The sequence below is a fragment of the Somniosus microcephalus genome, chromosome 18, assembly GCF_052327205.1.
Source record: "Somniosus microcephalus isolate GS21.2 chromosome 18, FLI_Smic_1.0, whole genome shotgun sequence".
In the NCBI taxonomy this organism is placed as follows: domain Eukaryota; kingdom Metazoa; phylum Chordata; class Chondrichthyes; order Squaliformes; family Somniosidae; genus Somniosus; species Somniosus microcephalus.
Window position 1 is genome coordinate 33,961,361 of NC_141004.1, and position 23,636 is coordinate 33,984,996.

Sequence of the window (23,636 nt, forward strand, 5' to 3'; positions counted from 1 at the left end):
AAACCAGATGACAGCCTGGAGATATCACGCTCCATTACTGTCAGGAGGACGGTTGCTGATTTCATGTTCTCTCAATCTCTCATTTGACCTTCTCCATACTGAGCCATGTAAACAATACATTTTTAGATATTCAGATTTCACACACACACACACACACACCTGTACTGCAAGTGATGCACTGACCTGGAGCAATGAATGCATCACAGCAACTGCAAAGGGTAAGATTTAAATTTTTAAACTTTAAAAGGTACAGCCAATCACAGATAGGAATGATAAAATATGCTAATTCAGAACTATGTACTTCCACAAACTCTTCATTTCTTTTGAGAACTTAGAGAACCACTGGATATCAAGATAAAGCTGACAAATACAATGTTTGAGAGCCTTTCCTGAGGTACTCTTGTTTATAAATTCTTGAATTTTGTATCCAATTGCTGATTATTAGATGTTATTTCACATAATTGTATAGGCAGTGAATCATAACTGGAAACTCAAGTACAGGTCATTTGTGAAAAACCATTCTATAAACAGGCGTGAAAGACCCAAACTTAAATCTTGTTGAAAGCATGATAGAGCATAACCTAACTTAATCACAATGACGATACCTTGCTCAAAAATGCATTGCAAGAGTAATGGTTAAAAAAGGCAATGTTAAAAGCAATTTTTTAAAATTTCAACACACCAGCATTTACCTTAAAACACACAAACGACAACGGATCATATGGTGAGTAAAACATTGATGCTCGTGTGGGGATTAGTGCTTCTCCTATTTTCTCCCCCACCCTAACTCTATTCTCTTCTCTTGGATGACCCAATGGGAAGTGCCAAACTTGGATACACCCAAGAGCCAATGTCAGTACTTCAATTCATACCTGACTATCCTTAGATAGAAGTCTAACTATATCTATTGTTATTTATTAATGTTACCACCTCCCTTGAGGGTTTGTGTCTCAGTTCTTTGACTCCTCTGAAGAACTGGTTGGAAACAAAAGCCTTCCTATGCTCAGCCCACAAAAGACATTTAATATTTAGTCCTTTTATGTAGACTACTATAATATACATCTATGTTGGGAATTCATCGATCTGGTTTCATTATTTTCAATTCCTGCAATCCAATCACCTTTAACCTTCCAATTAATAAAACAAATAGGACATAATCCTGCCATACAGAGGCACGGTCATTATTCTCCATTAGAAAGCAGCACAAGTTAATATACCACTCCAAGGATAATCCGTTTTATAGATTTCCTTAACTTTCCTTAGTTTGAATTGTTCACAGAAAGATTATCATTTAAAAGGCTGATTTATAAATTATACATTTGAAATAATAAGCTATTTGATATTTGGAATATAAACAAAAAAAATGTTCCACCCTTCCTTTAGCTCATTGGTCTCGATATTAAACCCACAACGGGTTGGGGGGGGGGGGGGGGGGGTTAAAAAGTGAAATACACGCAACACCACATTGCGCACGCCGCTTTTTTTTATTTTTTATAAACAGTGGCAGATATCGGAATGTCAGAGTATCTCCCACAGTGCAACTGGGAGCCCAATTTTTAATTTAATTTTGCTGCACGGGTTTCCCAGGGGTCGGGAAATTCGGCAGTGAAAGGGCGGGAGCTGCTGTTGCCACAAGCCAAGTACCTCTTTCAGCATTCATTGTGGGCCCGGAAGAGCGGGAGTGCTCCCCCCAGACCTCTCGAGGAAGCCTTCGGCCTCCCCCAGCCCACACTGCCAGCCTCCCTACCTCCCAGCCGGATTGCCGACCTCCCCGCAGCCCTCCTGAGTGCGGGCCTCTCCAACCTCCCAATTGCCAGGGACCATCCCCAAGGGTCTTCGGCTGCAGCCTCCTGCCACTGATGAACCCTCCCCCACGCTAGCCAGGCTGTCCCTTTGGCCGGCTGCCAGGTGGAAAACGGTGCTAAAAAATGTTAATGAGGTCCTGCCGTTAAAATCGGCAGGACCTCCGCATCCCCGGCCTTGCCAGGGTCTTCATCCATTTTTGGCCTTAACCTCACCGTCCCGCCACCCCGTAGAAAATCGGGGCCATTTTCTCTGAAGGTTTCAAGATTCCCATTCAAAAGAGCAATGTGATTGGGCTAATAACATTGCAATGTTATCTTCAAAACAATGTTATCTCCAATCGAATGAGAACATTTTAATACAATTTCACATTGTTCTGTGCACCTTTTTGGGCGATTTACCCCCTTCTCCCCTACAACAGGTGCCCGGAGCACCCACACCCACATCAGGCTTTCTACAGGGATTGTGGAATGGCAACAATTTTCCTTTTGAATTAATATAGCGTTAAGTCACTTGAAATCCTTGACTCACTTTGATCAAGCATATATGGGGCTTATTATACAATTCCAGCTGCATAGCATCAGGATAGCCGAGTGGCACTGGCCACGCCTACCGAGTGAGATGTCGTCACCCCATAATAGAGTGACACCTGTAAATTAGGGACACCTAAGGGACTTGCATCAGGTGCCCTGATTTTCAAAATAGTCACTGTATGTACAGTAAACCGGATGAGCCAAATATCCAGGGATTGCCTGTATCTCCTGCAGTGTTCCTTCTTTTATTTTTGCCCTCACCTGGGATCGTGCTGAATTCTGGTGCCCTGCCAACAGGATGTGATTGCAGTTCATTTTCTGTTCACTGGATTTCCCAGTTCATTGCCATCACGGGGTTCTTTTCCATTGAGGGAGGGATGTCCTGATCCTGGGATCTGCTACGTTGGCATGCTGCACAGGGCAAGGTGGCTGCTGTAGGGGCCGGAGTGCCTGGGAGATCCCAGCCAAACTGGGGAGGGGATTAATGTCCTGCAGACCCATGCCTGGGAACCCCTCCCTGTGCGCTGCGGCAGCTAATGTTTTGAAGTGCAGGTGGGTGGGTAGGGGGCTGTTAGCAGGTCATAAGTACCTGACATACTGGCGGAGTGAGATGTCTAGTGTTGCCAACTCTGGTTGGAGGCATTCCTGGAGGTTTGATCACATGATGTTCTGGCCACATGACATCTGGCCATGTGACATATGATCACAAGACACCTAATCATGAGCCCACATTCCCCATCTCAACCTAAGCCCCAATTCCCCAGTAAAACAGAAATAGATAGTTTCCTAGAAGTAAAGGGAATTAAGGGTTACGGGGAGCGGGCAGGAAATTGGACGAGTCTAGGTTCGGAATGGTCATGGCCCTGTGGGTAGTGGAGCGGGCCCAGGGGCCGTGTAGCCTGGTTCTGCTCCTACTGTGTTCTAATTCTGTGTTAGATTTCAGGAGATGGTTTTATTCCTGTTCCTGGCTGGGGTGGAGATCGCCTTTACAGAAGGTAAGTACTGTAGAAAATATAGGGACAGAGTGATCTCCTGGAAGAATTTCGATCGCCTAGATGGGTCAGAGGAATTTCCCAGATTTTTTTCTCCCAAATTGGCCATTGGGTCTTTATCTGGTTTTTCGCCTCTCCCGGGAGATCACATGGGTTCGGGTGGATGCACAGTGATAGAAGATTTGAGGTTAGGATCAGATCAGCCATGATCTTATTGAATGGTGGAGCAGGCTCGAGGGGCCGATTGGCCTACTCCTGCTCCTATTTCTTATGTTCTTATGTTCTAACCCTCATTCCCCAGTCTCCATCTCTCCCTAGCCCCCATTTCCCATCTCAACCTAAGCCCCAATTCCCCAGTCTCGCCATTTCTCCCGTAACCCTCATTTCCCAGTCTCCATCTCTCCTGAGCCCTCATTCCCCAGTCTCCATATCTCCCGAGCCCCCAGGCTCCCTCTTCCCTGGAGCCCCCAATCTTCCGCTCACCCTGAATCTCGACTACTGAGGCCCCTTAATTGGCAACTCCTGAACTACCTCCCGACTCCCCCAGGTTGCCTATGCCTGAGCTCCCTCCGACTCCCGAGACCCCCTCCCCTCGATTGATTCCAACACCTGTGCTCATGTAGCTCATTATTCCCCAGAGTCCCGAAGAGCTGGTCCCGGCTTGCTGCGGCGGTGGGGATGGCGTCACTGGGCTGGAGGCGGGAAAGATGCAAGTCTTCAATCCCAGAGATACAGCGGTTTCTCTGCCGCTATGGATACTAGGTAATGGGATCACCATTCCACAAAAGCCGTTTCTTTCACCCATTGCTGCCTCACACTTAGCTGCGTGTCCCGTGTTTTAAGTTGCAAATGGACTTGGTACATTGAGGGCTGTCTGTAGTTTGTAATTGGCAAGTGTCCATAGTTTCAAAATGCAACTTGTTTCTATTACAAAGTTGCTCCGATAATGCACCATGGTTACCTGTGGAAGGAGGCCAATGAAAATCTCAATTTATATTAAAGGTTCTCCATCCCCTTCTAACCAGCACAATGCAGACCTCTTTAGAAAGAAGAGAAAATAAGGATGATCATGAGCGTGTCAAACAGTTGCAGTCATGCTGTGTAAATGACTCAAAGTACAATTTTGCCTTGCTTCTAATTACATAGAACCCCGCACACTCTCTTTTCTAACAAACTGCCCACTCTCCACAGGTGAGCAGGCCTGCAGTCAGCAGTACAATGAGGTCATTAGCAAGATGAAAACACTAATTCAAAAACAAACACTTCCTGCCAGTGCTTTGTTTGTAAAAACAACCCAATGAAATTATTTGAAAATAAGCATTTAGAAACAGTACAGCAGCATCCACGAAAACACGGTAGGGATCTACGGTTGGCTTTTTCTGGATTTGTGCACCTTTTTTTTTACTTCACGAATCATACTTTCCCCAAATCTTGTTATTAATAAAAATGTATTTTTGTGATCCGAGTAGCTGTTTTTATATTTCTCTAAAATCTGTTCCAGTAATTCCAGCTCCCTGTATGGTGCGTGTGAGGAGTTATGACACAGCAGCAAGTGCAAGTATTTGCCCTGCAGCAGTTCCTGTCCTGTGTAGCTGGGGTCGCAGACATGTGCCAGGTAGTCCAGCACTTTCCCTCTACAGATTGCAGGAAAGGGATGGTTCAATTCCACGGAGCGCATTGAGTAGGAGCAGAGTGGATATTAGTTTATGGACAGGCTAATAAATGCAACACAGCACCCATGCTCCTTTTATAGGTTTTTTTTTTAAAAACAAGAATTATTATTGGATTTGTACCAGCATGAACCACAAAAGACTCATTACAGGAGTGCATTAAAGAGCGGGTTCCTAAATGATTCGAAACACAATCTGACGCTCCCAGAAATATCAAAAACTTTCCATACATTGGGATAACATACAGGAAACTCTTTTTTATCCGGCACCGACGGGACCGGCGTGGTGCTGGTTGATCAAAAAGTCCGGATTACAGAGAGGTACACTTACCAAGGTACGAGAGCCCCGTACACGGCCACAGATCCAGGCATCCCTGTTGCATGGCAACAGGTGCAGGAACCCCGGTTACACGGCCACAGATCCAGGAACCCCGGTTACACGGCCACTAATATGAAGTAAAACTTACCTGAACCTACTCCTGAATTTTGCCGGTTAAGAGAAATTTCCGGTTATTTAGGTGCTGGTAAAAAGAGAATGAGGAAATTAAGCAGTTTTTGATTTTCCTCCTTACCAGACCACAGTTGATAGAAATGCCTTCTTTGGCCCTCTCTCCGGTTGCTCCAGTGCGTTTCAGCCTTTCCGAACCAGCCAGGTCAACAAAATGGAATTTGGCTGTAAGTGTTTCATACTCATTCACTGGTTGTGATTCATGGGCCACTCCATTCACCTGAAGAGTAGACAGTGATTTAAGTGGAATTTTCTAAAAAGAATGACTTTCATTTATCTAACACCTTTCAGGTTTTCACATATCTCAAAGTGATCTGTATGACATATTAAGTTAATTATTTGCAAACATGGTTTTGTATCAGTTAAGATTACTTAGTGATTGCCCACACACCAGAGACAGCAGATTCATGAAAGGCGCTATATCAAGTCTTTCTTTCTATCTAGTACAGTTAACACAAAAAGGCATAATGCCCACTTCAGATTTTCTCAAAAATGGGATAAAGTTCTTGTTGCTAGGACTGTTTTGAATGTTTATTGTGTCTATTAATAGCTTTTATTCTCATTTTCTCACAAATCTTTCGATAAATCCTTCGGTATCATTCACATGATTTTCATAGCTTTGAAACACAAACTAACTGGTGAAGCTTAATGTCATCTTAGTGCAAGTTGCTCAAGCCTAAATGCTGGGCTATGAAGGCTAAAGTGTGTGCGAAGGAAAAAGGTGGGTTAAAACAGAAAAAGGCAGAAACTATCAATAAAATGGAGATACTACATCGCAAATGAAGGGGTCTCAGTGAAACAAAGAGCTTATGGTAAAAAAAAAAGGAAATCACAATATTCATTGCTACTAAGATGTGCCCATTTTCCACTGTTCTTGTTTAGGAAGAGAGATCTTTGTCACTGTTCTCCCCCTTATAAATCTTACTTGTCCCAGTGGAATCTGCTATGTAATCGGTAGACCAAATTGCTTAACAGAGTCTAAGGGCCAGATTTTCAGGGTGCCGTGAGGCGGGCTTTCAGACGTGTGGGGGGCAAAAATCCCGAATTCGGGGGTCCCGACACCATCCCGCCTCCACGTAAGTTTCAGAGGAGGCGGGTACCCACCCCGCACTGGGACCCGCCGACCCGAGGCGGGAAGGGATTAGTGCCAATTAACTGCCTGTTAACAGATAGTTAACAGGCAATTTTTTAGCCTAATCCCTATTTTGAGGGGTGTCGTGTGGGATTCCCGACGGCTCCAAACCACGCCAGGTTAGAGCAGGCGGGCCGTCGGGTTGAAGGACTTGGAGGGGGTCGCGATGTAGGTGTTCAGGTGAGTGATGGGTGCATGAGTGCAAAGGTAGTGTGTTTGGTGTGTCAGTGTGTAAAGAAGTTTTACTTACCTGTACTTACCTTCACAGCCTTTCTTCCTCTAGGCTGCGGGAGTCCATCATTCAGCCAGAACTGAAAGCCGAATGGTTGCGATCTGTCAAAAGTGACAGCCTTCAAGGTGACATTTCTAACTGAGTCTGCGTAGAAGGACTCAGGTTAGAAGTCAGTCTGACAGTGTTTGACAGCTTCAAACAGCTGTGAAACACTGATATTTCATCTGTCAAAAACTCTGACAGATGAAATTTCAGTCTGTGACGTCACCTGTTGCCGGGTGGCCCTTAATTGGCCTGCTGAGCCCACTGGGCGGGCTCAACAAGGTCAATCAAGGGAAAATCGCGTCGATTGGCCGGACGTTGATGGAGGCGGGACTAAAACCCGAAAGTTGTAGTCCCGCCTCCTTCCCGACAGCTTAATGAAAATCCAGCCCTAAGTGTAAGGATTGGTTTCATGTGTTTACTTTACTGGTTCCCTTAATCTGATGGTAGAGTTATCATTTTGAGGTCTACGATGCGGTCAGATCCCAAAACTTCAGGGATTTTAAACTCAGCAGTGGTGCCAATGGAAGGAGACTCGCATATCTTTCATCGGCTGCACTTTTATAATACAGCAACACCCAGCAAGGCTTCACTGAACTGCAGAAACCACTCCTTTATTTTAGCCCAGAATTACTATTCAGCATTAGTCATATCTGGGAAACATACCATATCTTGGCTGGAGCAGATCCTCATTTGACAGATGTGGATTGTGAAAATAGCATGGGAGCGGGAACTCTCGGCATTCATCTGTGTGCTTGCAGTGGTGCGAGCAAGAGCGCCCAGCTTCAAGCACTGTATCATCTGCAAAACAAGATAAGAGGAGTAATCATCCTTTCACCAGCTTCCTGCTGCCTTGAATTAAGGTCACAAACCACGTTGACACTACTGGGCATTCCCAAATGGGGCTGCCAAAACCACGGAGAAGGGAAAAGTACTGTTAGCTGCTCGCTGCAATTCTAAAGAGATGTCATATATTCATAACAATAGAGGACCTCTATTATATAGAGAAATCGAGGTCTTAACTCTCTTACAACTATTAACTTCTGTCAAGCCTATTTGGTGATTGGTAATTATCTGTGATAATGGCCATTTGACAACCGGCCATTGTTAACGTTCTGGTCCCAAACTCCAAAAAGACACTGAATGAGAAAAACAGTATTCGCGGTCTCGAGACCTTATTCGCTTGCTCATATTCACGGAAGTTATCTTCCTCAAATGAGCATTTCCACTTCAGAGTAAGTATGTAAGCTGAAATATTAACCAATTAAAGACTGGCACAAAAGAATTTCAAATAAACTCAGCAGTGAGATAATTCGTTCTATTAAAACTAAAAATGCCAGTGAAATGGAATCCAAAAAGGAACAATTAACTCCTAGTGAATTTTATTTTCAGATTAAATTAGAAATATGTACAAGGATACAGAAAATAAATGTTACAACTCTACAGCTAAATTATAAAAAATACAAATACATGCGATATAATTACTTGATTTATCTTAATTAGGCCTCATTATAGGTGGTTTTGAGGAGGTTTCAATAAAAATCCACTCAAATACAAATTAGAAGCTACTCCGATAACCAAGTGGGTAGAAGCACTGTTAGATGCAGTGCTAAGCCTTGGAAGGGAAGGTCCCAGGTTTGATTCTCAGTCTATACTGAGTTAGCTAATCTTAAATGGAGCAACAGGCAGATTTCTACAACTAGCCTCAGTGTCCTTAAAGTCTGGAGGGGAAGAAGGGTCAGTCAGATTTTCAGCTCCCAATTCCTTCGCACTAGCTGTCCCCTGCTGGAAACCGTACATCTATGGATATTGGGAAAACACAGGATCGGGTTCAACAGTCATGCTTTGCATTGTTGAATAGCCGACCAATACTCACTGAAGAATGGGCATTTGGGCAAGCTACCCGAGGGCTGATGGTCCCAGTGGAACCAACCCCCAGCAAGATTCAACGCCGTCAGGCAGAGAGGGGAAGCAATGTGGAAAAAAATTAGCCATCAAATTTAACACATCATAAGACATCACAATATTATGGTTCATACATCTACTTTACTTTCCTCCACATAAAAGTTAGAAGAAAATTTTTATTAAAATTAAGTTTTTTTAAATTCATTCATGGGATCTAGGCGTCGCTGGCAAGGCCAGCATTTATTGCCCATCCCTAATTGCCCTCGAGAAGGTGGTGAGCCGCCTTCTTTAACCGCTGCAGTCCGTGTGGTGAAGGTACTCCCACAGTGCTGTTAGGGAGTTCCAAGATTTTGACCCAGCGACGATGAAGGATCGGCGATATACTTCCAAGTCAAGATGGTGTGTTATTTGGCGGGGAACTTGGAGGTGGTGATGTTCCCATGCGCCTGCTGCCCATGTCCTTCTAGGTGGTAGAGGTCGCGGGTGTGGGAGGTGCTGCCGAAGAAGCCTTGGAGAGTTGCTGCAGTGCATCTTGTAGATGGTACACACTGCAGCCATGGTACACCGGTGGTGGAGGGAGGGAATGTTTAAGGTGGTGAATGGGGTGCCAATCAAGCAAGCTACTTTGTCGTGGATGGTGTCGAGCTTCTTGAGTGTTGTTGGAGCTGCACTCATCCAGGCAAGTGGAGCGTATTCAGTCACACTCCTTACTTGTGCCTTGTAGATGGTGGAAAGGCTCTGGGGAGTCAGGAGGTGAGACACTTGGCCGCAGTGTTTTTCCTCACGTGGATGTACAGTCGGTATTGCCAAAAGTCTATTCAAATTATATTTTGTAACTTTAAAAATGGAAGTTTTAATCCATATATGGATACTGTGTCTCAAGGTGCATCACTTGAAAAATGTAACATACAGTAGTACCTACCTATCCAAGCCACACATAAACAAAGTCAATTTTAGAGTTAGAACAGCCCTGTCAGGTCCAATGCATCTACAAGTCACTATGCTAAACTAAAAATAGCATAGGTCAAACAGGAAAAAATAATCTAGGTCATGAGGAAAGCTGAGTGACTAAAGAACTCTAGTTCCTGCTCTTGACAGGGCAAGTCAACTTTCATTAACCTCATGGTTGATCACAATACATTCACTGCCACCAACCTCCTCTGCAGAAAGCCGATTCTCTGTTCTCTCCCATAGCATGATTGCCATTACCCTCCCCAATACACACATACATCTTATCAACATTTTAAACAGCAGCCACTAAAATAAAGAACTAGAACCAGGACTAGACAGGCAAATTTGTTTTAAATTATTCATGAACATGATTGATCAAAAAACCTTTTAAATGATCTGTCAGAAATACTACATGAATTACAATATGCCCAGTTGTTTTTGCACACTAACCTCTTGTTCTGAATTAACAATTCGCGAGACAACCCCACTGGTGTAAATTGTTCCATTGGCATCTTCATGAATTTTAATGTTTGATTTCCTGTGCCGTGAATCCAGATCGCGTGTGCTGTCAAATAGATCCAGTATCTCTTCATTGTAAAGCTGCAAAATAATACAATACATCTTCAAACACAGGTCTGAAGGCAAACGTCATGACATTTTTAGAATATCTCAATTAGACTGCTCTAATTTACTTATAATATTTCAAAATTTTCAGCGTAATGGGATGTAAAATCCTCAATTCCAATCTGCTGCCATAATGATGGCAGAGCAGAGATGGCACCCAGTTGGTGATCTGGAAGCCTGATCCTACTGGAGCTTCTGGGGTCAGGCAATTATTATATAATATAAGCGGATGCCCCAACCATTATGTCAGCACATCGTGGGTGCCCATGTGGAGCGGTGGTGAGGGCGGGTTGGCGGGGAGGAGATCAAAATGCAGCAGCACTGGCCAACTACCATTGGAAGAAGATAGTACATCCAACTGCAACATCTTTATAAAGTAGAAATCAGCCTCCTTTACAAGAGGGCCGTTTACGTGGAATCATAAGTTTCTCTTTAAACCATTGCCCCAACCTAGAACACACGAGTCCTATTTACACTGGGGAGCAGAGAAAGAGTGGGAATTCCAACATATCAGGTCATCCTACTGGTCCCACCTTCTTCTGGTTTCCAAGCGCAGCGTGGAAGGACCCCAGGCAAGGTGCGGCACGGGCCAACAGCGAGCTCGGGAGGACCACAATGCATCCTATGAAACCCAGGCAGAGAGGACCTGCGGGAAGGAGGGAGGAGGACAGTAGCAGTATGTTTGTGTGTGCTAGGCCGTTGTAGTAGAGCCTGATCTCCAATCGTCTTGGATCCCCTTGCCATTGGACCAAGACCTTGCTCTGTCAAGCCCGTGTGGTAGCTGGTGTGCAACGGCCACCCCACGTTAAAAGAATTCACACACAGGCATCTTCCACCCTTTCAAGTTCAGGACCTGGAATGTCAGGACCCTCATGGATAACCCCAACAGTGACAGAACGGAAGGCCATACTGCCGTCATTGCCCAGGAGCTCAAACGTTTCGACATTGACATCGCCGCCCTAAGTGAGACCCGGTGGGCAGGGGAAGGTCAGCTCAAGGAGCAAGGCAGTGGCTACACCTTCTTCTGGAAAGGCAAACCTGAAGAAGAACGCTGCCTCCATGGGGTTGGCTTCGCCATAAAAAATGAACTAGTTGGGCATCTCAGAGACTCTCCTAGTGGTATAAACGAGCGCTTCATGACTCTAGCCCGGAACCAATGCGCTACGGTCATCAGTGCGTATGCCCCAACACTGGAAGCCACAGACGAGACCAAAAGAGGGATTCTACTCCGTCGCAAACAATCCCTGTCCTGAGTCCCAACGGGCGACAAGCTGATCCTCCTTGGCGAATTACGCAAGAGTTGGAAAGGACACAGACCGATGGGGAGGTGTGAGCGGCAGAGGGGGGTAGGGAAAGCTAACTCCAATGGTACTCTCCTCCTGTCAAAATGCTTAGCACATGGCCTTGTCATAACCAACACCTTGTTCCGTCAGAGACAAGTACAAGGCTTCATGGCAGCACCCTCTCTCCAAGCACTGGCATTTGCTGGACTACGTCATCGCCCGATTGAGGGGCCGCAAGGATGTCCACATCACCCGTGCCATGACAGGAGCTGACGATTGCTGGACAGACCACCACCTAATCTGCTCTGTCATCTCCATCAATGTAGCCCCAAAACAGCAGCGACAACAGAAACAATGCCGCAGGAAAATCAACGTTGGAACACTCAAAGACCCCGCTAAGAAAGCCCTATTCAGCCTGCGCCTCACAAACAACCTGATGACTCCCAGTGAGGCAGAGACACAGAGTGTCCACAGCGCCTGGTCTGCACTCAAGGCCTCCATAATCAGCACCTGTGAAGAGGCGCTCGGTCACTCGACCAGGAAACACCAAGACTGGTTCGACGAGAATGACCAGTAGATCCAGGAGCTAATAAGCCGCAAGCGCAAGGCAGTCCTGATCTGGAAACAGCAACACAACTCGAGAGCACGAAAGCAGCTCTCCAGACGCCTGAAGGCCGAGTTCCAAGAAAAAACTCGCGACCTAAAGAACAGATGGTGGGTGGAGAAAGCGCAGGAGGTCCAGCAGCTAGCCGACAACCACGACGTGCGTGATTCTTTAGCGCAGTCAAGACCATCTACGGCCCAAGCACCCAAGGTCCTACCACACTGCAGGCCAAGAATGGAGAGGTACTCATTAAGTACAGAGAGGCAGTCAGTGCCCGCTGGAAAGAGCGCTTCGAAGATCTCCTTAACCGAGACTCTGTCTTCGACGCAAGTATGCTCAACTCCATCCTGCAGCATGCTACCCGCCACCAGCTCAGCACAACCCCAGCCCAGCATGAGGCTGAAAAGGCCATCCAACAACTGAAGAACAAGGCCTCAGGAGCAGATGGCATCCCTGCCGAGGCACTAAAGCATGGCAGAGAAAACTACTGGCGCAAATTCATGAACTAATTTCTCTTATCTGGAAGGAGGAGGGCATGCCATGGGATCGGAGAGCGCATCTTCAAGAAAGGTGATAAGTCCGATTGCAGTAATTACAGAGGAGTTTGCCTGCTGTCTGCCACAGGGAAAGTCATTGCAAGAATCCTCCTCAGTCGCCTTCTCCCAGTGGCCGAACAGCTCCTCCTAGAGTCGTAATGCGGATTCCGCCCAATAAGGGGTACAATGGACATGATCTTCACGCGTCAATTACAAGAGAAATGCGGGGAGCAGCACCAACCACTGTACATGGCCTTCTTTGATCTCACAAAGGCTTTCAACACTGTCAACCATGAGGGATTATGAAGTATCCTCCTCAAAATCAGCTGCCCTCAAAAGTTTGTCACCATCCTGCGCCTGCTTCACGATGACATGCAAGTCGTGATCCTGACCAACGGTTCCATCACAGACCCAATTCACGTACGAACCGGGGTCAAGCAAGACTGTCATCGCACCAACGCTCTTCTCGATCTTCCTTGCTGCAACGCTCCATCTCACCCTCAGTAAGCTCCCCGCTGGAGTGGAGCTAATTTACAGAACAAACGGGAAACTGTTCAACCTCCGTCACCTCCAGTCCAGATCCAAGGTCATCCCATCCTCTGTCGTCGAATTACAGTATGCAGACGATGCTTGCGTCTGCGCTCACTCGGAGGTCGAACTCCAAACCATTGTCAACACCTTCACCGAAGCGTACGAGAGCATGGGCCTTACACTAAACATCCATAAGACAAAGGTCCTCCATCAACCTGCCTCCACTACACAGTACTGCCCCCTGATTATCAAAATCCACGACAAGGCCTTGGACAACGTGGACCACCTTCCATACCTCGGGAGCCACTGTCAACAAGGGCAGACGTCGATGACGAAGTCCAACACTGTCTTCAGTGTGCCAGTGCAGCCTTCGGTCGCCTGAGGAAGAGTGTGTTTGAAGACCAGGACCTCAAACCCAGCACTAAGCTCATGGTCTACAGAGTAGCAGTGATACCCGCCCTGCTGTATGCCTCACAGAAATGGGCCATGTACAGCAGGCACCTCAATGCACTGGAGAGGTACCACCAACGCTGCCTCCGCAAGATCCTGCAAATCCATTGGCAGGATAGGCGCACCAACGTCAGTGTTCTTGCTCAGGCCAACATCCCCAGCATCGAAGCTTTGACCATGCTCGATCAGCTCCGATGGATGGGCCACATCATCCGCATGCCCGATACGAGACTCCCAAAACAAGCGCTTTACTCGGAACTCCGACACGGCAAGAGAGCCCCAGGTGGGCAGAGGAAACACTTCAAGGACACCCTCAAAGCCTCCTTGAAAAAGTGCAACATCCCCACCGACACCTGGGAATCCCTGGCCCAAGACCGCACAAAGTGGAGGAGAAGCATCCGGGAAGGCACCGAACACCTCGAGTCTCTTCGCCGGGAGCAAGCGGTAGCCAAGCGCAACCAGTGCACGTCAACCCAAGCACCCCACCCGCCCCTTTAACCACTGTCTGCCCCACCTGTGACCGAGACTGTTAGTCCAGCATTGGACTCATCAGTCACCTGAGAACTCATTTTTAATGTGGAAGCAAGTCATCCTCAGTTCTGAGGGACTGCCAGAGAGAGAGGGGGAGAGGGGACTAGCACTCACCCTCATAACTACCTATAGGTTAAAGACCCCATGTTCCACCCCATTTCCCATCCTCATACGTTCTTGTTCGCCTGGATTACTCCCTAGGTACATTCCAGACCCGGAGAAAATTCAGGGCCGATGTTATTTTATTTATTTTTGTGAATTGAAGAAAATATTGGATTAGGTTGATTTTTTACACTTTTGACTTTATTCAGTTCCTATTCTTCTACAGTTTTTTTATTTCTGTAAATGTGCAGAACAGCACTTAATGCCCCTTTTTTCCCCATGATGAGGGATAGTAAATGTGCACAATGTGGAACAATACAGATCCTGTGTGGTCACAGGCATACATGTGACAGACCTCAATTGCCTGGGAATTGAGCTAAATCTATATTAATTCAAGGATACCATTTAACAGCAGAGCCCAACCTACACAGTCTGATCTGAATCTTCAGGTATAGAACGAATCAAAACTGAAATGATGATTTTTAATACAAGGCACCATCTTGACTAAATTTGCACTTAACTGAATTAAAAGATGTTGATATATGCAAATGTATTCACAGAATCACAGAAACCCCACAGTGCAGATAGAGGCCATTTCGGCCCATCGAGCCTGCACCGACACATATCCCACCCGATCCCCGTAACCCCTACACCAACACATATTGAGGCCCTTGGACTTTTTGGTAAAATATGATGGGCCAGAACTTCAGGTCCCCATGGGCGAGTACGCGCTGGGTACTCACGCGTAGGCCCAACAAAAGTGCCGGTTTCGTGCATGCACTGTGCATGCGCGGGAAGCCAGAACTTCCGTTCCCTTAAAGGAAGGGGTTCAGAGGTGGAACGCGTGCGCCGGAGAGGCAGCGCGTACGCCTGGAACTTCCGTTTCTTTTGCAGCTTTCTCCAGGAGGGCAAGTCTCCAGGAGCTACGCTTGTAAAAAGCAGTCGCAAGGCCTGCTTTTAACAAGGTAAGTGGTGAATTAAGTAAAATTAAAACATGTTTTCCACAGGTTTATTATTTTTAAATACTTTAAAGAAAGGTAAGTTTATTTTTAGCCCTGTTAGAAACTGTAATTAATTTTTTCAAAAATTTAAATTATTGCTTAAAATAGTTATTTTATGTAATTTATAGTTATTTTAAAAATGTGATTTAAAAAAAAAATTATTTGAAGTTTTAGTTATATTTTGGGGCTGAGTTGTATTCATAGATTTGACAGGTCTTCCTGGCAAATCTATGAATAAAGATTCCCTGCTACCATTGGCTCTCCACAGCCCACGTGATGCCAGGGGACGCATCGAACTAACTGCGCCCCTGGGATACGCAAGCACTGCGCACCGGCAGTTGGAGGAGGCCCAGGATCGGAATCCCACGCGAGCCCACAGCACAACGGCTGGCGCGCTATGTAAGTGCAGGTCGGAGGCTTGCACCCGCGGGAAGCCTCCGACCCGAATTTCTGGGCCATTGAATCTGTTGACCTACCTCCAGAAACTGGGCAGTGACTTTAAACTCCGGTGGCGGTTTTCCTTGGTCCTGAACAGCTCGCTTTCGCTCTGCAATTCCTTCAAAAAGATGCTTGACTGCACGTGGAATTATTCCTTGCTCCTCCACGGTCATATTCACATTAAACCCCGTGCCCATGGTGTAGGTCTTCCCTGAACCAGTCTAGAAGCAGAAGAAAAAGTAACATAAGATGGAAATCTCATGAAGCAATTCAAAGTAGAACACTGATACTCAACAATTGCCGGCACCTACTTTTACATGGCTTTCAATACAGGGATTGAAATCAGATGGGAGGCAAACCCCATCTGTTCAAACTGTTCAGAAAAACCCCACCCCAGGATAAATCACGTGATGCACATTGTCTTTGACTAGATGAAGCAGTCAGTCTCTGTGTGGCACCACATCACTTAGTGCCAAGGTTTTTATCTGGAGTTTATTTTCATTCACATGAGATCATTATCTGATTACATTGTCCAGAGATGTGTCATTTTAAGACCTACAATTGCAAATACTGAACCTTTTGAAAAATTTCACCAGATTTCATTGTCATAGTACACTTTTTCTTGACAAAGCATCGTAATCTCGTCAAAAACATTACTCCTATGTATCTTATTGTATATTATACACACACACTATGGAATATTTTACGGCTGCTACATTCTATTTTTATTTCTTCTTGTGTTTTTGCAGTCAGTTTTTGTCATAGCAGTCATATTTTGGAGTTTATTCATCTACATTGATGGGTTAGGATTGTGATGACAGAACACTGTCCGTCCCCAAGCACTAGCCAGTCTCCCAATCAAGTACTTATGAGGTAGGTCACTGGAACCCTTGAGTGATACAGTGCCTGGTATTTATTATGAAATCTTGCAAAATGTAATACACATAATTCATCACTTCACTTTCTTTTGCTAATATGTCATTATCTTCCTGGCACATTAGTATTTAATTCTTACCTGTCCATAAGCAAACACTGTTGCATTATAACCTTCAAAGCACCCTTCCACAAGATTGTGCACACAAGATTTATAGAGCTCATCTTGCCTGGCATCTATATCAAACATAAAGTCAAATGTGAAAGCCTTGTCTTTTCCCAGGATGACTTGTGGCTCCCCAGGTGTAACCAATGTGCAGATATGGCACCCCTCGATCTTCTCTTTGGCTGACTGTGGACGGACTCTGTGGGAGGAAAATACAAAACAACATTGGCAACTTTCCAACTACATTAGTTACCAACTGAAGATTCTCACTTGTGATAGAATATATCAAAGAATAACACAGAAGAAACCAATTTAAAAAGATGAAATCTTTTAAAGTAAAAACATTGGGAATGGAACAAAGAATATTCACAGTTTTGACAGATACAAAAGTATTTCCCGATTGACTTAATAAAGACTCACTACGCACTTGGTTGAACATAAAGCAAGGCTTTAATCGACTTGTAACAAAACATGGAGGTCTAGTTAGTAGTCACTAGCTTCCTGTTTCCAAATTGTCTCTAGCCAAGTTGGGCCCACGCCCGGGTATTTATACTCCTCGGACGGCGCCCTCAGCTGGCCGTCCAGTAGTACTTCCCGAGTTACTTCTTGTAGAAGTTGCGATTTATGACACCGTTAATCCTGGCTCCACTTTAAGACTGTCCAACATACCACAACCTCTAACAGACGTGCATTGTTTAAGCCTCATTATAACATAACATGTACAAAACCCTCTGGGCAACTTATTCCTTTAAACCGTGCTTTTTGGACAGTCAAGCGAAGCATTATAGAGAGAGTTTAGTACGCGAATGGATAAGTCCTTCTGGCTAAGGAAAATATACAGGAAAATATTTTACAATGACTGCCTTATAGGAAATCAACCACTTCCTGTACCTGGAAAAAAAATCGGAATGAAGGAATCAGATAACACAGGGGCTAAATTTAAAACAAAACCTTTTGTACCTCAGTTAGTGGTCAAACTGATGCACATATGGCCAATACATTACGGCAAAGATATTAGTATGAAGCAACAGCAAGTTGAATTGCATTGGTGTTTTTTCTTGTGCAAAAATAAAAATAAAAATGACCAATACTGCTTTGTGCAACAAGTTTAAAAGCCAGTAATATTCATACAAAGCATTTCACTTCACAAGACATACAAAGGGAGACGTTCGGGAAATGAGGAGAAAAATACTCAGGACAACCATCGTACTTGTTAAGATTTAGAAAGCTAAAGGCCTGTCCCCCTCCCTTAATTGGGGCACATCTCTGAGGGTGGGCGGTGCAGGAAAACCTTCCACCTGTCAGTGAAATGTCCCTCTAACAGTTCAGAGGCAGAATGTTCCCAGGCAAACCTGATGCAACAGCTTCCAGAGTCATTGTTCAGCTGCTGTCTGTCTTAATAATAGGCTGTTATTGTCAAGAAAGCACTTTTTTGGGCATTTTGAATAAAAATTGGTTTTGTGGTTCAGGGTTAGTTGCAGAATGCTGTTGGTCTTTTTCTCATATTTATGGAGGCTGTATTTAGTACCGTGAATTCTCCTCTTCTGTGGCAAGAGCAAACAACCACAAGCCCTCTTGACAGCTGCTGAAATCATTTGCCTGGGTCTCTCTTGGGCCACGGGCAATTGCTTCTCTACCAGAGTCAGAATCTCTCACCGCCCTCTGAATGTGCACCTGCTCCATACCACTTTGAATAAAAAAAAAGAGAAGCCTCACAGTTAAGCTGGCCGCTCCCTCCTAGTCGCACACCATCATTTCTTATACCACACTTGCTTTCCTGGTCCCTCCACCTACTGCTTGGTATCACAGTGCTGCCTTTTTTACCAGCTCCCTCAAAAGCAGACTGCCGGGGTGCCTGGACTTCTGCTTGGGGTGCTGCCACCATCTCAACCATGGCCCAGCACCCCAAACACTTTCCCTGGGGACAGAATCTTCAAATATACGTGGCGGTCACCAACATGCAAAACATAGGGGTCGATTTTCAGTGTGCCGTGAGGCGGGCTTTTAGGTGTGCATGGGCTAAAATCCCGAATTCAGGGGTCCCGACACCATCCCGCCCAAAACCTGCCTCTATGTAAGTTTCAAAGGAGGCGGGTACCTGCCCCGCACTGGGACCCGCCGACTTGAGGCGGGAAGGAATTAGTGCCAATTAACTGTCTGTTAACAGGTAGTTAAAGGGCAGTTTTTAGCCTAATCCCTATTTTGAAGGTTGTCGTGTGGGATTCCCGACAGCTCCAAACCACGCCAGGTTAGAGGAGTCGGGCCGTCGGGTTGAAGGACTTGGAGGGGTCGAGATGTCCGTGTTCAGGTGAGTGATGGGTGCATGAGTGCAAAGGTAAGTGTGTTTGGTGTGTCTAAAGAAGTTTAAATTACCTGTACTTACCTTTACAGCCTTCCTTCCTTTATGTTTCGGGAGTCCATCATTCAGCCGGTACAGAAAGCAGAATGGCCGCAAGCCGTCAAAAGTGACAGCCTGCAGCTTTCAGTGCCGGCGAGATTTCTAACTGAGTCTGCGTAGAAGGACTCAGGTTAGAAGACTGTCAGTGTTTGACAGCTTCAAACAGCTGTGAAACACTGATATTTCAACACGTCTTGACAGATGAAATTTCAGTCTGTGACGTCACCTGTTGCTGGGTGGCCCTGGGCGGGCTCAACAAGATCAATCAAGTGAAAATCGTGTGGATTGGCCGCATCTCAATGGAGGCGGGACTACAACCCGAAAGTTGTAGTCCCGCCTCTTTCCCGACTTCTGAATGAAAATCCAGCCCTATAGCCTCTGACACACGTAATTTTCTCAAAAACTTCCCACTCTTGAGCAGAAGCTGCAAGCCCACCATCTTAAACTCTATCAAAACTAAAGGTTACAGTATGGTGGTACCACTGGTTGTCCCTTACATAGAGACACATAATTCCCTTTAACTTACCTTTTGGGGCCGTTGCCCTTTTAACTTACCTGTTGGGGCCATTGCCCCTTTAAGGCGCGCCCTAGCACGCTGACGTCATGTCACGTACGACGTGATGTGCGTGCGCCGGCACAGCCCGGCCTAGCGTCTTCAGCCTCAACGGCCAGCCGACGGGAGCGACGCAATCTTCCGCTCCCGTGGCAAGCACCGGCACAGCCCGGCCTCCCGACTTCGACCTCAACGGCCAGCGACGCAACAACGCGCATCACGTGACGCCCAAAACGCGGGAACACACAGCAGAGCGTGATGACGTCATCACGCTCCCCACAGGACTGCAAACTCAGTCCTCGTGGAGTCCCCGCTGGGACAAGACCTACACCACGGTGCTCCTACAGTCAGCCATCTTACCTGCTATCTTACCTGATGTAATTAGCTTGTTCCTGTAAATAAACAACTTATTTATAGTTCGTCGAAGTCAAACTCTCTTATTTAGTGGCGATCTACACGAACCGCTACAACAGTATATTTTCTGTCATAGATACAGGTTGAGCCAATTTGGGTGTTTAATGCATTTCCCATTGGTTTTCAGTATTGCAATCCCAATTAGGGTCACATTTGTGTTATAGTTAGAAAATGTCGCAGTGTGCATTGAAAGTAGGAAGCCAGTTTTTAACAGATCATTGTTGAGGAGTGGCCTAGTATTATCTCACTTTTGCAGACACTCCATTCCAGGAAAGGTGGGAATCATGACCGAGATATGACTGATAATTTTTTCCCCCCCAACACAATATTTAATGTTGCTGGTAGAGGGTCGCACAGGAAATGAATTATTATTTATCGTCACCAAGGATATTTGATTCATGCGGTTCTTTATTATGAAGTGACAAATAATGCCGGATAGATCAAAGGTAATTGCAATAGTATGCATCAGGCACAGTTATACTGGGAGAGGTTTTAAACTAGTTTTAAATCAATTTCCCCATATAAATTCCTGATTTATGCTTGGATGGTAAATGGCTAAAAAAGAATTTTTTCCCAAGTCTGAGAAGAAACTGAAAAAATCAGGTCTAGAGATATGCGTGGATTGCATCCATGGTATTAAACACAAACAATGCAAGTTGTATGCGCTGTGCTAAGATCACTGTTGCGATGCATCTCTGAACCCAACTTTCAGCAGGAAAAGAAACAAAAGCTGTGCCAATTGATTTTTTTTAAAGCAACTTGGAACTCCTTTAGGTAGCGCTGTGAGGACTCTATTCATTGTGCGACAACAAAACTTCAGTTTTTTATTCCTAGTTCGGTATGGAGCAAGGAGATCAGTGCGCAATATTCTAACCAACCACACTGATAGTCCTCTAAGACTGCGGTCAATCAAAGGCACACTCATGACACACACGGGCTGAAATTGGCCTTGGACTGCAGCACAAAACAGGCGATAGTAAATCGGCAGCCTGCTTTACACCCTGCCTGATTTTGAAGTCAATGGGAAAGAAAATCAGGCAGGGTGTAAAATGTGCTTCCGAGTCGATATTATCCATTTTGCGCTACCGCACACGAGCAATTTCAACCCACACTCTTTGCTAAAAGCAAGAATGCAACTGTTCTGCTGTGTATAATCTCCAACAATTTTTAACATCCTGCCGTCACAGAGGCAGGCAAGTAGTTGGAGCCACAATAAACAAACATAGATTCTTCAATACTACTTTTAGTTTTTTTTTAAGTAAGAACACAAGACGTGCGAGCAGGAGTAGGTCATTTGGACCCTCGAGCCTGCTCCGCCATTCAATGAGATCATGGCTGATCTGATCTTGGCCTCAACTCCACTTCCCTGCCCACTCCCCATAACCCTCGACTCCCTTACCTTTCAAAAAATCTGTCTATCTCCACCTTAAATATATTCAATGACCCAGCCTCCACAGCTCTCTGGGGAAGAGAATTCCAAAGATTCACGACCCTCAGAGAAGAAATTCCTCCTCATTTCCGATTTAAAAGGGTGCCCCCTCATTCTGAAATTATGCCCCCTAGTGGAAACATCCTCTCTGCATCTACCCTGTCAAGCCCCTTCAGAATCTTATATGTTTCAATAAGATCCCCTCTCATTCTTCTAAACTCCAATGAGTATAGGCCCAACCGGCTCAACCTTTCTTCATAAGACAACCCCTTCATCTCCAGAATCAACCTTGTGAACCTTCTCTGAACTGCCTCCAATGCAAGTATATCCTTCCTTAAATAAGGAGACCAAAACTGTACACAGTACTCCAGGTGTGGTCTCACCAATGCCCTGTACAGTTGTAACAGGACTTCCCTGCTTTTATACTCCATTCCCTTTGCAATAAAGGCCAACATTCCATTTGCCTTCCTAATTACTTGCTGTACCTGCATGCTAACTTTTTGTGATTCATGTAAAATGACCCCCAAATCTATCCAAGCTGGCAAGCTTCTTTAAAGTGGTGTAAATAATTGTGGGTTGTCATGTAGCTTGACTGTACGTTTAAGTCCCTGGTCTGTTTTCTTGAGTTTAGTGATGTTCAAAGTGAAAATTGATTTTTACTGTTTTTCTATGAACATACCCAGGTTTTGTAGGTCCAATTTTATCCCCATCACTTTTCTCCCAGTTTCTTATACCAATAATAACATTTGGAAAAAAAATTAAGGCTTTTAACTTGGGGGAAAAAAACCTGACATGTTTCTAATCTTTTACAATCTCACAAGCTTCGATCAATACTGCTATGTAACCACTAGGAAGGGTTGAGCTATTTCTGGCTTCCTCGTCCTCTCCCCTTGTGAAATAGGCATCCTCTTCACTAGAGACTTCCTCCATCCCTTCAAGTAGTTACCAATAACCAATGCCTTTTAATTACCCTATAATCTTGTAACAATATTTATCTAGGAAGGAAACCTGATTGTTACATTATAAAATGACACAACCCACATGCAATTGTTATACTCGCTGTACTACCTGCACATCAGCTCAGCAAACCACTGTAAATGAACAGATCATATTGTCCTGAGTGGTGGATACTGTCGTACTGGTGAATACATCAGTCAGGTGCTGCACCCTCCTGTGAATGACACTGTAGCAGTAATTCCAGCTACCATTATAATTCTCCTCACAGTATTCACTCTCCTCAGTTGCTACAGCAGTGAAGCTGTCACGGTACACATTAGCCAGTCCATCTATTCACGTCAAAATCATGCAAAAGCTTCTTTGTAAGCATGCCCATATGCATTGGTTAAGGCATCCTCATTAGGGAATTCAGATAAAAATCATTCCCCAACACAGTACAGCTTTTGTGTCTTCCAAATATATTGCTATAAAGTGAATCTGATATATTATCTGAAAAATAAACTCGAGGGAGATGGAAGACAAAGTAGGAATTCATGACTAATCAATCTTGCTGCTGTTCGTATTCACTTGAATACTGGACCCCTCAACTGTAGTTCCCTAGTTCCCGCCATGGTGTCCCATTTTGTTGGATGAGATGCAGTGCAGTCAAAACAAAAACACAAGTCATCAATATTTTAGCATAAAAATCTTTTAAACTGAAACAAAAGTGCACATTTCCACACAAAGTACTGTGAACTTCAGATGCATGCTAATACAACAGTGTCTATTTTGTCACTCAACAAAATGACCCAGTATATGCAGTTGTGAGTTTGAACATACAGTCTCATTCATTATTGTCTTAATCCCTGTGAAAACATTAGCTTAATATTAACTCAGACCATTAAGCTTTTAATGCTGGAGATAAGTAAGCCCATTGAGAATCAGTTCAGCTCCCAGTTGTTGAGTGATCGGGCCAAAATGCATGAACTCCACAAAAACC

At 45.0% G+C, this 23,636-nt stretch overlaps 1 protein-coding gene across 3 annotated transcripts in view; it reads right to left on the reverse strand.

Moving 5' to 3' along the window:
* Positions 1 to 23,636, reverse strand: part of kif21b (kinesin family member 21B) — a 175,791-nt gene that overhangs the window by 97,569 nt on the left and 54,586 nt on the right. For all 3 annotated transcript variants that reach the window (XR_015081709.1, XR_015081710.1, XM_086011338.1), the window contains exons 2-6: positions 16,883 to 17,105; positions 15,906 to 16,088; positions 10,218 to 10,367; positions 7,578 to 7,712; positions 5,570 to 5,725 (exon numbers count right to left, since the gene is read on the reverse strand). Coding sequence is in view for 1 of the 3 variants with exons in the window: in XM_086011338.1 (XP_085867464.1) it covers positions 5,570 to 5,725; positions 7,578 to 7,712; positions 10,218 to 10,367; positions 15,906 to 16,088; positions 16,883 to 17,105 (847 nt within the window). In the remaining 2 variants the exon portion in view is untranslated. The remainder of the gene's footprint in view (positions 1 to 5,569; positions 5,726 to 7,577; positions 7,713 to 10,217; positions 10,368 to 15,905; positions 16,089 to 16,882; positions 17,106 to 23,636) is intronic.